General features: G+C 39.8%; 1 protein-coding gene across 1 annotated transcript in view; it reads left to right on the top strand.

Annotated features, from left to right (window-relative positions):
• IntS10 (integrator complex subunit 10) overlaps positions 1 to 14,626 on the top strand; it is a 59,809-nt gene that overhangs the window by 24,002 nt on the left and 21,181 nt on the right. The window contains exon 6 of the mRNA XM_067788735.1: positions 1,242 to 1,573. Within this exon, the coding sequence (XP_067644836.1) occupies positions 1,242 to 1,573 (332 nt within the window). The remainder of the gene's footprint in view (positions 1 to 1,241; positions 1,574 to 14,626) is intronic.

The raw sequence follows: 14,626 nt of genomic DNA, 5'->3' as shown, positions 1-14,626 counted from the left end.
GGATGAGATCGCCCTAATACGGCTGTACCGTTAAAACGCATTATCTATAAGATGACAGGGAGGGTCTGGTTGAAATAAGATCTTCTTTAAAACAGAGTTGGTGTAGGATGGTCTTCCACTCAGTCTTGCTGGTATAACTTTTCGTCGGCTTATATTCAATACAGAGGCTATCAGCAATAACGCAGTTTCCAGGAGAGCAAAACAACCGTTTAGAAGGCTTTATTGTAAATTGCTAATAATATAAAGTTTCAAAATAAACCGCGTTGTATCAAATATTTTTTTTTTTTGTTCTAAACACAGCTTAACTTAGTTTAAAATTCAGATAGCGATTTTTGTCAGTCGATTGAAGTTTATTATTAACACGCTTATATTAGCTTCACTTGTATTTATGCTTGTTTGTAACTCGCTAGGCTAGGCACGCAAAAGAGTGTTAAACCCATCTAGCGGCAATTATTGAAGACTCGCAGCAGTGGTTAAATAACTCGCTAAAAACGAGTTGTGCTTAATAGCGGAGACATGAACCTCAGTGCTAGGGTTTGTCTGTTAGTTTTTATACTCTGCTGAGCAGAGCTCACAGAGTATATTAATTTTGTTCGCATAACGGTAATCCGTAACGGCATAAACTAAACGAGATAGATATAGACTTCTATATATCAAAATGATCTGGGCGAAAAAAGAAATTCATTTAGCCATGTCCGTCCGTCCGTACTTAAACACGATAACTTGAGTAAATTTTGTGGTATCTTAATGAAATTTGGTATGTAAGTTCCTAGGCACTCATCTCAGACCGCTATTTAAAATTAACGAAATCGGACTATAACCACGCCCATTTTTTCGATATCGAAAATTATGATGAAATTTGGCAGGAACGTTACTCCTATTACTATGTGTGTGCTAAATAAAAATTAGCTAAATCCGATCACGAACACGCCCACTTTTAAAAAAAAATAAATTTAAGTCAAGTTTTAACAAAAAATTGAATATCTTTACAGTATATAAGTAAATTATGTCAACATTCGACTCCAGTAATGATATGGTGCAACAAAATACAAAAATAAAAGAAATTTTCAAAATAAGAACTAATACGATTCGAGCTAAGTTTTGAATGTCATATGAAAGACGAGTCCGAGATCATGTTACCATCTCATACTCATTTGCGTTAAAATTTATGATCGAGGGTATTGAATATAAGCAGACGGTTTAATGTTACAAACCGGTATTAACCGACAATTTAATTACAGTTGATTGGAAAGTAGAGGCTACAGATGTGCAAAGTATGGAACCGCCGCAAATATCACTAACTACACCAACTAGCAAAGAAATATCTAAAGCCTTTGTTCATGCGGCGCAATGTTGGCAACTCTTAAATACCGAACGATTTCAGAGTGATTTCAGCAAACTTCTACTCACATTACCTTTAGCTGCTTGGATATCACGGTTTCTCTTTGATTTGGCGATATACTTTGGGCATCAAGAAGAGGCAAAAAAGTTAATGTCAGAAATGATAGTTACTACTAATGTAGTGCAAAATTTACAGTTATTAAGCTTAAATTTGCTGCAAGGAAACTTGACGGTAAGTTATTTGTTACAACTTAATATATGAATTTCTTCTGTATGTGTGTTTGTAACTGAACTCCACCTAAACGACTAAACCAATATGGACGAAACTTTCTAAACAAAAAATCCTTGCGAGTTTTTTCCCTTCTCCCATTCCTCGTATTTTAAATAAAAAATCCTTGTGAATTTTTTCAGAACTCCCTTTCCTCTTATTCTGAACAATGTTCGAAAAAGGGAAAACCGGTTAATGGGAGAAAAGTAGGTATTATGAATGTGAGTTGAGTGGGAGATTTCTCTGCCATTTTTTTAGGAGTTTTATCGCATGTTGAATTAAATGAATTAAATTGCATCAAAATAGTTTGGGCCGTAATCATAGTCGCTGACTAAAATACTCTTTAGTTATAATCTTGCCTAATTAAAAATGGGATTTAAAATTTTGGTCTGTCATAGACATTAAACACAGTTTTCAGCTAAAATAAGCATAGACAGGGTATCAGGATGAAAAAAAGGTATTGATTGGCGCTATGAAGAAATTTTTTTAGAAGTTTTAAAAGTTCACCCTGTTCAACAACCGTGGTTATTTGACTCCACCTATAAAAAATGGTAATTTTTTACTTCACAAAAACTCTTATAATAGCACAAAAATTGTCAAACGCCTTTTGTTCATAATCTGGTGGCGGTTAATTATCATTCAATTCTATTTAAAAGTTATTAGCAAACGTTTTGTAAAAATTCGCTGTTTTTTATCAGCCGTCAATTTAAAATTGAGTGCACAATCTATTAATTGAACATGAACATACTTATTTAAATAAAATTTACTTAATTTCGTTCTTAAAAAATTATTTAAATCTCGCAACATAAACGAATAGGTAGTTAAAGCGGATTTGGGCTCCTTAAAGCAAAGGAAGCAACAAGGCTATCGACTCATACACTCGTATTCATGTTGAATAGTTTATATTGTTTGTAGGAATGTTGTAAAGAAAATTTGTTTTCATGAAAACAGATGTGACGGCCAAAATTATGCAAACCTTAAATGTTAGGTGGCCCTAACCGTTAAAGCCGTTTAATTTAATAGACCCGAAACCGAATAGGGATATGTCTAACCTCGATACTAATAAGTATGCAGGACATTCAAGGATAATCAGGTTAAATCAAATGTAGGTTTGTCTTAGCAAAGTCAGCATAAATAAAGGGAGTTTAGAATAGTTTTCCATAGGAAAGAAGTGACCTAGAATATTGAGCCATTGTACATGCAAAGTGTAAGTCCCTTTTACATTAGAAAATCACTGAACTCAAGTCGATCATGACATAGACTAAGAGGGTGATACAGGGAGGAAGTAGTTCAGCAGCGCCCATACCAAGCAGTTCTTGAAATTTTTGTTGCTAACTCTTGTTGTATTCCGTGTTTTGTTTCTCGCTTTCTTTTAAGAGGAACTGGCAAATGTAAAGGGGAATAGAAGACACAAAAGGAAATGCCAGCAGAATTGAATTCAATAATTCTGCAATGTAATTAGAAGTCGGAAACACGAAATTGTTCTTTTAATAATAGATATTCACAAAAAACCGAATAATTACCCTCAAACGGCTGCGAAACTTGTGAAAAAAGTATCATCGCAAAACGTGTGGTAAATAATTCCTTCCAGTACAGGATGCTACTTTTTCCTCAAAAGATACTAAAATGTCAAAACTCACAAATATCTATAAATGCGGAATAGTCTTAATTAAAGATTTCGCATATGTGGAGGCAAGTGTTAGCGTTAAAATGCGGGTTGCGGGCTGTAAGGTGTTATGGAAACGCATCTACTGTGGAAGCAGTAAGGAAGGCGGTCGGCATGATGTGGTGGTGCACAATGGCTAGTCATTGCCGGCTGTGGCGGGTCCTTGCCAACCTTACTGTTCCTGCGCCATAAACAGAAAAAAAGTTCCTATCATGCCTTTAAATGGTCACACAGTGCAGAACTAATTCAAAACGCTGGAAATTCAAAATAAAACAACATCCGGTCGAACCGGAGGCCACGGACAGACCGTTAAACTTCAAAATTTAAAATTCAAAAAAAAATAAATCTAACGCAAAAAAATTACCGAACCGGACACGGCCGGTTACTAAACTCTGAAAATCAAAAAATATGCTGAAAATAAATACAAAATGGTATAAACAAAAAGGGCCGAATATAACTTGATGGCGCCGCGGGTGTTGTTGCGACGACCGGTGCTTATACCCACCCTCAAAATCCATGGCTACCGACGCATCTAAATTTTCGGTGGCCCCTTACCTGTTAACCCTACGTGCCCTCTAAATGAGCCAGAACACCAGCATTCCCATTTTATTTACAAACTTTACTTACAATTCATTTCTATTAACGTATGTATGCAACTTAAAAAATACGATAGTGCAGGTTTCTTAGCCAGGGGGCTACAGCATAGGCTCCAAAGCCAAAACAAGGCTGCTTATAGCATCGTCCCAAGACAAATTCAGAACGGAAAAAAAAATGTTGAACTACGAATAGTTATTTTCGCTATGAAAATGTACGTAAGTTAGTGTAGTGTATAAAGTGAGAGAAAAAAAATGATCCAACAGATCACACTTTATTGGGCCGAAATCGAAACGAAATCTAATATGAATACTTAAGTCTGACTAAGCTTGTTCTGTTGGGGGTTCTTTTCTTTTCTCTTACTTTTGCTCGTAATATTTTAAATTATACAATTATTCATGTCTCCCCTTTTTTTTTGATAATCGTTATAAACGCTATGTGTGAGAAAGATATGTAATTAAATGTACTTATGTATTGCAAATATACTACCTACAAAGTAAGAATTTGGTTGAAATTTTTGTCTTTTTCATTCACATTCACAAATCATATTTTAAGACTATAAAGTTTGGATACAAATTTCGATATTTGGGACTCTCTTACAAAATTATTATGTGGTCGTAGTAGAACTTACTTTTGAGTGTAACTAAATATCAATTTGGTATAATGCGTATAGTATAATGATACTAATATGTAATATATACTAAGAAAAGTGGTTACAAAAGCAATAAAGATGAAATTGCGATAGCTGTATTACGTGCACGTATATTACTTTCGTCTTGTTGTTCGAAAGACATTGCCCGCAATAGGGATTCATATGTATATATATATATTGCATTTGTATGATATAAGAAAAAAATTGAAATCCTTTTGCCAATTTGTGCATAATCGACGAATGGCTGCTGTCGCAAAAAAATTTGTCTTTAGATTTATGGTTGAGCTCCAAAAATGGAACGCTAAAACTTTTCAAATGATACAGACCGCTTTTCTTATGACTAACAACTTATCGAGCTAACTTCAATCATTTTGAAGCAAGAAAAAATATCATTAAAATAAAAAAAAAGGAAATGCATGCTCCTTGTTGTATAGCTAACAATTTCGAGTATTCCATAATACAATTTGACATAAAAAAATCGACCCTTGTTAAATAGTTCAACCGGACTGTATAAAACCCTCAAGTACCACTTAGAAGTTTATTTAACTACGCTAAAAACGCTCTCGTCATTCCACGTCATTTGACTAGCTATTATACAGTCATAGGTTATCTTCCTAGTCACATTTGCATGGGTGTGGGTAAGTTTTATGACCAACATTTTTTTGTAGGGTAATTATTTTGAAGTTCATACATGGCTGGTACTTACATGGCCGCCAGAGTACGTACCGTGGGCCTCTGCCGGCGTGGTTACTGGTGATGTTGATTTTGCTGGTGAAATTGACGCTGTTGTTGATTGTGGTGCGCGGTCTTGGGTGCGCTGTGTTGGTACTGTTGGTGGTTGTTGCGCTCTGGTCCGAGGTGATCGAGTGAACCTGGTGGCAATAAAACTTCGTGTTGACTTTTACGACCTGTATGACTTGGTGCTAATTGGGCGTTCGTTGTATTACGCTGCAGCGTACTGCTGGCCCTGGAGGCGGAGATGGTGCCGGACGCTGTTCCAAAGGTGGTAGTGTACTTCGTAGACGTAGAGAAAGGGGTTTATTTGCGGATACCAAGGGTTCTCTCACAATTAGTTTAGTGCCGTCTGAATCCGAATCGGAATCACTAGTACTTTCCTCACTAGGTGTGACTGTGAAACGCCGACCTACTTCAACTGGATATTCTATACGTTGAGTTTGTGCCAACACAACACAACCGTTGTAATGTTTATTACCACCCAAAATAGACGAGTAGAAAAGAGGTTTGCCGGAATGGACTTTGCGCTATCGACTCTTCCTAGTTTCTGGGCATTTACTTGAATACGTGCACAGCCGGCGAGGGTGTTTTGCGATTAGTTGAGTATAGTTGGGGATGCGCAGTTGATGTGAGCCATAAAGTTACTGAAGCAGTATCGGTGCTTGACGCCTTTGCTGTAGATGTTGTGCCAATAGATGGTACACGATCCTTTTGTATAATCGCAGGGCCGCCAAAAATTTGGCTGAATCACAAATCTTCTCGTTTGTATAACGGCCTTAAATGAATAATTTTACAATAAACCTTTTTGTTTTATAAAATTTTTCCGATTAACTGGGCAAAACTCTTGCTTTTTTCCCGGCCGGAAAAACGTGGCTATCGTTTTTGCTGCTTTTTTTCTAAATTTTTCCACGTCTTCGTTTTACTTGCGGCCGGAAACTCATGCTTTTTTTCGCTAGTGATCGCCGAATTTTTCATTTCTTTGTTTCGATACTTTTGTATCGCAACTTTCGCCCCATCCCCAGGCACTAGGTGTGTTCGCACGAAAACGCTCCCAAGTGGACCGTAACCGTAGACCATAACAGCAGACCGTAACAAAGGTTTACTTACGCGAGGATTATAGCCGATTATAAAAAACACTTGCACTTGTTTTTCTTTGTTTAATTACTTTAAGATAAACGGAAGTAGCCATTGACAGCTGACAGTCAGTGCTGCCAATGCCACTAATTGACGTTTGATATGATTACATATAGAGATGCCAATTAGGCGCAAACATGCCGGCCGCCTTGAACGACCGTTCAAAATTAGAAAAAGGTACAAAGTATTTAAAGCTTACATCAATAAAATTTAAAGTGAAAAAATGACTGTTTTTGTTGGTAATAATGATAGCTTCGCAATAGGTCTTAGCAGATCTCCTTCGGAGGTTCGTAGGTTGACAATTCGTACGCGATCATCTGAGCCGGTATAGCTGTCGAGAACTCGACCAAGTTTCCAGTTAGTGGGCGGAGCGTTGTTGTCGTGTATAACTACGACATCATCTCGTTGTAGGTTTTGCGTTGAACGAACCCACTTCGATCGTCGCTGAAGATTCGCGAGATATTCGTCTCGCCATCGCTTCCAGAAGGGCTGCCTTATTGCTGTGATTGCTTGCCACCGCTGATGAAGGTTGCCCTTGAAAGGTTCTGTATCAAGCTCCGGTAACCCCTTTATTGGTTCGCCGATCATAAAGTGCCCAAGTGTTAGCACTTCGAAGTCTTGTATGTCAGAAGGTATCCAGCAGAGTGGTCGAGAATTGACGCATGCTTCCACCTCGGTTAGGACTGTTGAAAACTCTTCGTAAGATAGTAACGCGGAGTCTAGTACGCGTTTTAAATGATGCTTTATGCGCTTAATTCCAGCCTCCCAATAGCCGCCCATGTGTGGAGCGCTTGGAGGGTTAAAATGCCAGGTGACTTAGGTGTTGGCGAAGTAAGATGCCAACTTGTCGTCGTTAACGCACCTTTCAAACGCGGCACGTAGCTCCCTTTCGGCACCGACAAAGTTCGTGCCATTGTCGGAGAACATATGCTGACAATGTCCTCTTCGGTTGGTGAAACGTTTGAATGCGGCGATAAAGCTTGCAGACGTGAGGTCTCCGGCCAATTCTAGGTGCATGGCGCCTGTGCTCATACATGTAAATGAGCAAATGTACGCCTTTGTTGATTTCGCGCCTCTACCATGAGTAAATTTTACGTTATATGGGCCGGCAAAATCGACCGCACTTTGAAGGAAGCATCGCGTACTCGTAACACGACTAAGTGGTAGATCGGACATCTGCTGCTGTAGCGGTTTGCGGTTCAAGCGTTTGCATCGTACGCAATGGCGGTATGTACCCAACTAAATTGCCAGGGATCCAAAATTTACGTTGTATAGCAGCTTGCATCATTTGCGGGCCAGCGTGCAACATACCGATGTGAGTTTCAGCGGCTATTGCTTTAGCGAGCGGTGAATTTTTAGGCAAAATAATCGGATGTTTTATATCGTTCGTGCACGATGCGTTCTTAATTCGACCTCCTACTCGTAAAATGCCTGCGTCGTCTAAAAACGGCTGATGACGAACGAGGCTACTACGTATCGGTATTGGCTTCCCTGTCCTGCAATTAGAAATTTCTTGTTGGAAAACGTTAGCTTGGGAATACCTTACCAAAGATAATTCGGCTTTGCGGATTTCAGAGCATGTTAACGGTCCGGACAACCGTTCGTGTGCACTCGACTTCTGAGCAGATATGCGAGCGTTGTTTATGAAGCGAAGTATATGTACGGTCACTCGTTTGAGTTTGTTGTAAGAGTGAAATTTCGTTAGTAAATCCCAATCTTCGTGCGTTTGCGTTACATGAGAACTAGCTTTGATTGATTTCAGTTCCAAATTCGTAGTATGTTTCGTTATGTGCTGCGTCCAAAAACGATCGGTTTCGGATAACCAGGGTGGCCCCTGCCACCATAAGCGGTGATCGAAGAGCTGTGCAGGTGTGAGACCCCGAGAAGCGCAATCTGCAGGGTTATGCTCTGAGATGACGTGTCTCCAATGCGATAACGGCAAGACTTCTTGTTCATCGGCTACACGATCTGCAATGAACGTTGCCCAACGATTTGGATGTGATTGCAGCCATGCCAACGTTATCGTTGAGTCTGACCACGCGTACAGCTTTTCAAGTTTGTGACCAAAACTTTGTTGAATTAGGCGGACGAGTTTAGCGCCTAGATGAGCTGCGCAGAGTTCCAGACGAGGTAACGAAGTTGTTTTTAGCGGAGCTACTTTAGTTTTCGCAGCAATGAGCACGACGTTTATCTCGTCGTCCGATGACTGAGTGCGGCAGTAGATAGCGGCTGCATAGGCAGCCTCTGATGCGTCAGTGAAAACATGGAACTCTATGTCGGCGTTTGGACTAGTACCAAGCCAGCGATTTATCTTCAGCGATGAAAGCATGGCCAGCTCTTTTCTATGCGTTAACCAATCTGTAGCTATCTCAGGCGCAACTAACTCATCCCAATCGACATTTCAACGCCACATTATTTGAAACCAAATTTTTGAGCGAATGGTGCATGGAGATATGAGGCCGAGAGGGTTGAAAATCTTGCTGGTATCGGAGAGAAAAATGCGTTTTGTTAATTCGCACTGGAGTGGCTCTATATTGAAGGCTATCGCAAGAGAGTCGGTATCCGTGTGCCAAATACATCCTAGAGTTCGGATATCGCTTCCATCAGCCACCCTGCAAAAATCGTTGGACCATGTGGTCCATTGGAGTACTTACCATTCTACTCCACTGTAATGCAGCGATGGATCAACTCATGTTTCTACACGAACATGTTGTAAGCCGATCATTGGGCAATTTGTTGCCCACTTCCGGAGCTCGAATCCACACTGAGATAAGACGTGTGAGATGTTACGTTGAAGCGCTGTCAGTTCTTGGAAAGAGTCGGAGCCGGAGAGCAAGTCATCCAAGTAAAAATCGGACGTAACGATATTTGCGATATTTTGATATAACGCGCCAGCTTGTTGTGCCGCGCGATGCAACGATTTGACAGCGAGATGAGAAGCGGATGCTACCCCATAGGTAACCCTTAATGGACGATAGTCGCGTATTGGCTGCGATGAATGCTCACGCCATACAATGCGTTGATAGTCGACGTCCCGTTTATCGACGTAGACCTGTCGATACATTTTCTCGATGTCCGCAATTATACCATAGCGATGGGTGCGGAAGCGGACTAAAATCGGGAAGAGATCTTGTTGGAGCTGAGGGCCAACCATTAGCGCGTCGTTTAACGAGTGCCCTGACGACGTCTACATTGACGCGTTGAATACGACCCTAAGCTTAGTAGTGGAACTTGTTTCTTTTACACCGGCGTGATGTAACATATAGTATGCGGTTTGCGTTGTTGGAGTAGCTAGCTCCATATGACCCAAGTCAAGAAGCTCCTTCATAAATTTGCAGTACTCTTCATGAAGGTCTTTGTTGGTGGCGAACCTGCTTTCCATTCGCAACAATGCCCGAACGGCTGCGTTACGCGACTCACCAATCAACACCTCGGGTTTTAGCGGTAAACGTACAATAAATCGGCCGTCAGTTGCGCGCTGTGTTGTATCGTCGAATAACTTCTCACAATATAACTCTTCGGGCGTGGTAGCTCTTCCAGCTCCCAAAACTTAGCGAGGAGGTCAGTTAGTTGCGTATTACAATAATGCGTTGAGATTACCCGGGGTTTTATTTGTGAGGGAGTCGCGTTCCCAAACAGCACCCATTCAAACACGGTGTTCTGTGCCATCGGAGTGCCATTTTCACCATTTTTTAGGCCGTCGAATAAAAACTTGTCCATTTCGTCCATGCCAATCAAGACATCTATCGGACCAGGTTTGAAATAGTTAGGGTCAGCAAGCGGTAAGCCACTGACATGCGGCCACCGTGATTCGGACAAGGCGTTTGTTGGTAGGTCGTTAGTAATTTTAGATAAAATAAGCGTACTCACGTGAAATTTAGAGTTTAGTGACTTTGGCGCTATGGAGAACTTGACCTCACCCTTTGTGCGACCTCCTTGTACGGATCCAATACCCGTGACGCAAGCTGATGACGTATTTCGTGGTAAACGCAGGGCTCCGTGATGAACGAAGCATGTGAGCCGTTGTCGAACAGTGCTCTGGCTGACTGCCAGCGGCCGGAGTTATCGTGCAATAAAATGTCAGCAGTAGCTAGTAATACTACGCGTTCAGCATCGGCGTAGTGCGACGTTATGTTGTTTTGGACGGCATTTTGCATAGCAGGAGCTGCCTCGTTTGTATTGAGACCAGCATGAAGAAGCGTGTGGTGGCGGCGTTGACATATGCGGCACGATGACGAGCTGCGGCAGCTAGCGAAAACATGTCCTTTACTAAGGCAGTTTAGACATGCACCATCTGATTTGATTGTGGATAGCTTTGCTCTCGCGTCGAGTTGGTTGAATTTTTCGCAAGTGTAGATTCGATGCTCACCTTTGCAGTATGTACACGATGTGGTTTTAGCGGTTTTTGATGATGGATGATTTTTTGGTACTAATTGGTTGCATGTTGTATGCAAAGCGTTCTTTGCAGTTGTACGTGCGTTTGCGGCAGCGGGCACCATCTCCAAAGAGCGGGCTCGCGTTTCCAAAAAATCTCGAAGCGATGTAAACGATGGCACATCGTCGGCTACAAGCGATAATTCCCACTGTTTTCGCGTTTCATAGGCTAATTTCGAAACAGTCAAATGGACAAGCCAGTCGTCCCAAAATTCAACCGGGCGTTTGAGGGCACGTAGCGCTACAACGTGCTGAAATGTTAAATTTAAAACGTGTTTAATTGCTTTTGCGGAGTCTTTCGATGCCTTTTCGATCGATGATAATGCTTTTATATGGCTGTCCACTATGATACGCATAAATTTATAGCGTGCTGTCAGCATATCCCAAGCTTCACTGTAGTTGCTGTCGCTTACAGCAAAACTACTAACTAATTCCAATGCTTCACCATTTAAACAATTGCGCAAGTATTGCAACTTCTGTCCGTTCGACAAACTTGCATTGGAATTCACTAGTGAACAGAATTCGTCATGAAAAGTGATCCATTTTGTTGGATCGCCACTAAAGGATGGTAACTGCAGCTTCGGTAGCGGCATGCGTGCAGGTGCAGTCGGAGTTACTGTAGGGGTTGGTTGCTTTTGTGGCGCAAGAATGCGCTTAAAATTTGATTTAGCGATGCATTTAATGCATTTAAAGCAGAATCGCGAACTTTCAAAGAAGACATTTTTTATTTGCGGGTTTTTATGAAAAGTTTTAATTAAAGCGATATGGACTGTATTTTGCGGAAATATTGCGCGATCCGGGTCGATAGACCAAAATGTTAGCGTTAAAATGCGGGTTGTGGGTTGTAAGGTTTACTTACGCGAGGATTATGCTGATTATAAAAAACACTTGCACTTGTTTTTCTTTGTTTAATTACTTTAAGATAAACGGAAGTAGCCATTAGTTACGTTCCATTGAGACTTGAGCGAGATACGGATAGAAATTTAACATGCAAATGCAACAACAACGTTGTGATCCTGATATTTATCTGGTTCAATTTCTGATCCGTATAGCAGTTCTGTTCGTTTCGTTTTCTGTAGTAGATTTTTTGACAGCTAACCACTTTTGAGTTGGTAGCACTCATGGCTCAACTATATGGTTGGTTCATCTCTACAGCAACAACATACATTTGTTCACATTGCCAAAATCAGAGTGTTGCTGTTAGACGAATGGAATGGAATGAAAACATAAAACTTAGCAGCATTTGTATGTAGTAAGAAAATGATGTAAATTCGTTGGTTTCATTTTAAGTTTGCCATCTCCTTCTGACAATCCCTACTACAGTGATATGAAAAAAATAAAATCAGCTGGTGAGATGAGCCAACCATATAGTTGAGCCATTGTAGCAGTGAGCTAAATATGTGTAAATTTGTGTATACATAAAAGAATTCGCCATATTTAAAAGCAAAAACACTGAAAGAGTAAACAACTTGAAGATGATGTAAGGAAAATAAATAGTTTGCTTACGTGCGAAACTATTTAAATGTTAATAATCCTATCAGTATCTTAAAATTTTGTTTACGTTTATTCTTATTTTCAACAAAACAGATGTTTTATATTAGTGCTGCCAGTTCTCATAAAGTTGATCCAGATCGTTCCAATGAGATTTGAGCCAGAGCCAGAGCTCGATAAACTAATGGAACGGCCCTATTGACAGCTGACAGTCAGTGCTGCCAATGCCACTAATTGACGTTTGATATGATTACATATAGAGATGCCAATTAGGCGCAAACAGCAAGTAACCATCTCACATTTTAAGATTGTGTAATTTTCATCAGAAACATATTAATACGCATTCTAGGTATAATAAATTAGTTCCTGACGTATATTTTCTTGTAGGGGAAGCTTTTAAGTTCATCGCGTTTAAATAGCAAAATTGTTTAATTTCTCGCAGCTTTTGACAGCAGACCACCAACTTAAAACCTATTTTAAAAAATTAAAATCGGGCTCATGTCATTTTAAATTTAAAATACTTTTTTAGAGATAAAATAGTGTATAAGTGGACTATAACAGGCTTAAAATGATATATAATTTAGAACCATGTTTAAACCAATAAAACTCTATTTTATTTCGACTATGATTACGGGCCTTTAAGTTTACTGTTTCTTATATGAAAAAACGCTAATTTGTACAAATTTGTGCTAAAATACATTAACATTCTACCACAAAACTCTTTCTTACATTCCAAAAGTATATAAATAAGCAACCGAAGTTCTTAGCAAATTTGATGCAGTCTTCCAGAAATTGCGCAGGGATTTTTTAAGAAGGCTTCAATCGATTTTAACATATGACGAAAGAGGAATTCAACTCGGCTTGGCCGCCAGAATTTTGCTTTCTAAATGAAAGCACGCAACTCCAGCGTATTTGTGTTATCGCGCAGTCTTCTTTCCCTTATGCTCCTCTATTGGTGTTGCTATGACACCAATTCGTTGTGCTTTGTTTATATTTCATTTCTCAATTTTAAGCAAATTCGCAACAATAACTATACTTTTCAATTTGTTAAACAAAAATAGAAATGCGCAACAAAATTTCAATTGGCAAATCAGCTGACTTCGAAAATTCGAAACTCCTATTCACCAATTACACTGAGCAACAGCCGGCTGAGTATTGGACCAAACCCACTTTTTTGTAGAGATTGAGGCTTATGTACTATCTCCGTTTTTCGAAGTTAGCTTCCAAAAAATAGATATCGGCTTTCGAAGTTCGAAATTCTACATTTCGAAAATTTTTTTTTTTTGTTAACGCGGTTAGCAAATTAAAAAATAAAAATGTGGTCGTGGGCCGACTTTTCCTTTTATTTGAATGGCTGAATTCTTTTTTTTTTTTGAAAAATTACAGTACGAGCAATTCCAGTGCAGAGTATGTGCTGACATGAAAGTAGTAGCCACTATCATGAGACTATCTGATATTTCACCTCGTATAACAGCTCTTATACTAAATTTCTCAAAAAAAGAATTCAACCCTTCAAATAAGGGAAAAGAGCGCACCACGACCACATTTTACTTTTCCTTCTGGGCAGTGGACCAGTGGACCAGTGACCGGTCTATTCGAAAAAATACAATTTATGGTGCTGTTTTCTTGAAATTTGGTACATGCCTTCGTCTTCGAAAGGGTTAATTCTTCAGACCTTTTCTCAGGCATGTGGACAAAGGGCCAACCTTTTGTAAAAATAGTATCTATGGTGCGATTTGCTTGAAGTTTGGTACAGGAATAACTCCTTATCAAGTTTATTATTTGAAAAACTATTGCGATAAATCGCGTTCAGGACATACGCTTTGAAGGTCAGAGTATTATCGAACGTTACCCCTCAGATCTTTGAGTGACTGACAGTCGGTATTTGCGACATCTGTTCCGATGATTTTGTCGGTAATAGTGTCAGGTTGCGCGAGGTGAGAAAACTAGAAAAATCGGGGAGATAGCTGTTTATTTTGGAAACTAATTCATCAGTTGAAGGGCCAGGGCCTGTTAACATAGTCGTGCAGTCTTCGGCATAGGAAATGTAATTTTGATATGTAGAAATTAAACAGAAGCGGAGATAGGACATCACTCTATGGTGCCCTCTGTTTAATTTTCCTAGGTTTTGAGATTTTGTTCCTATATTGAACCGACGCTTGCCGACCATTCAGATAATTCGCGATCCATCCTTTTAGACAAGAGGGAAGGTGTGAGCCTTCTATGTCTTGGTAATGGGTAGCACGTCGTGTTTGTGTTTATGTGCGCGTCTGTTTGCATGACGTCTGGCTTTGTCCACAAAAGAATGCAT

The sequence above is a fragment of the Eurosta solidaginis genome, chromosome 5 (genome assembly GCF_040869045.1).
Source record: "Eurosta solidaginis isolate ZX-2024a chromosome 5, ASM4086904v1, whole genome shotgun sequence".
Classification (NCBI taxonomy): Eukaryota; Metazoa; Arthropoda; class Insecta; order Diptera; family Tephritidae; genus Eurosta; species Eurosta solidaginis.
The sequence above is the reverse complement of the archived record's forward strand: the minus strand, read 5'-3'. Positions and strand labels throughout refer to the sequence as shown.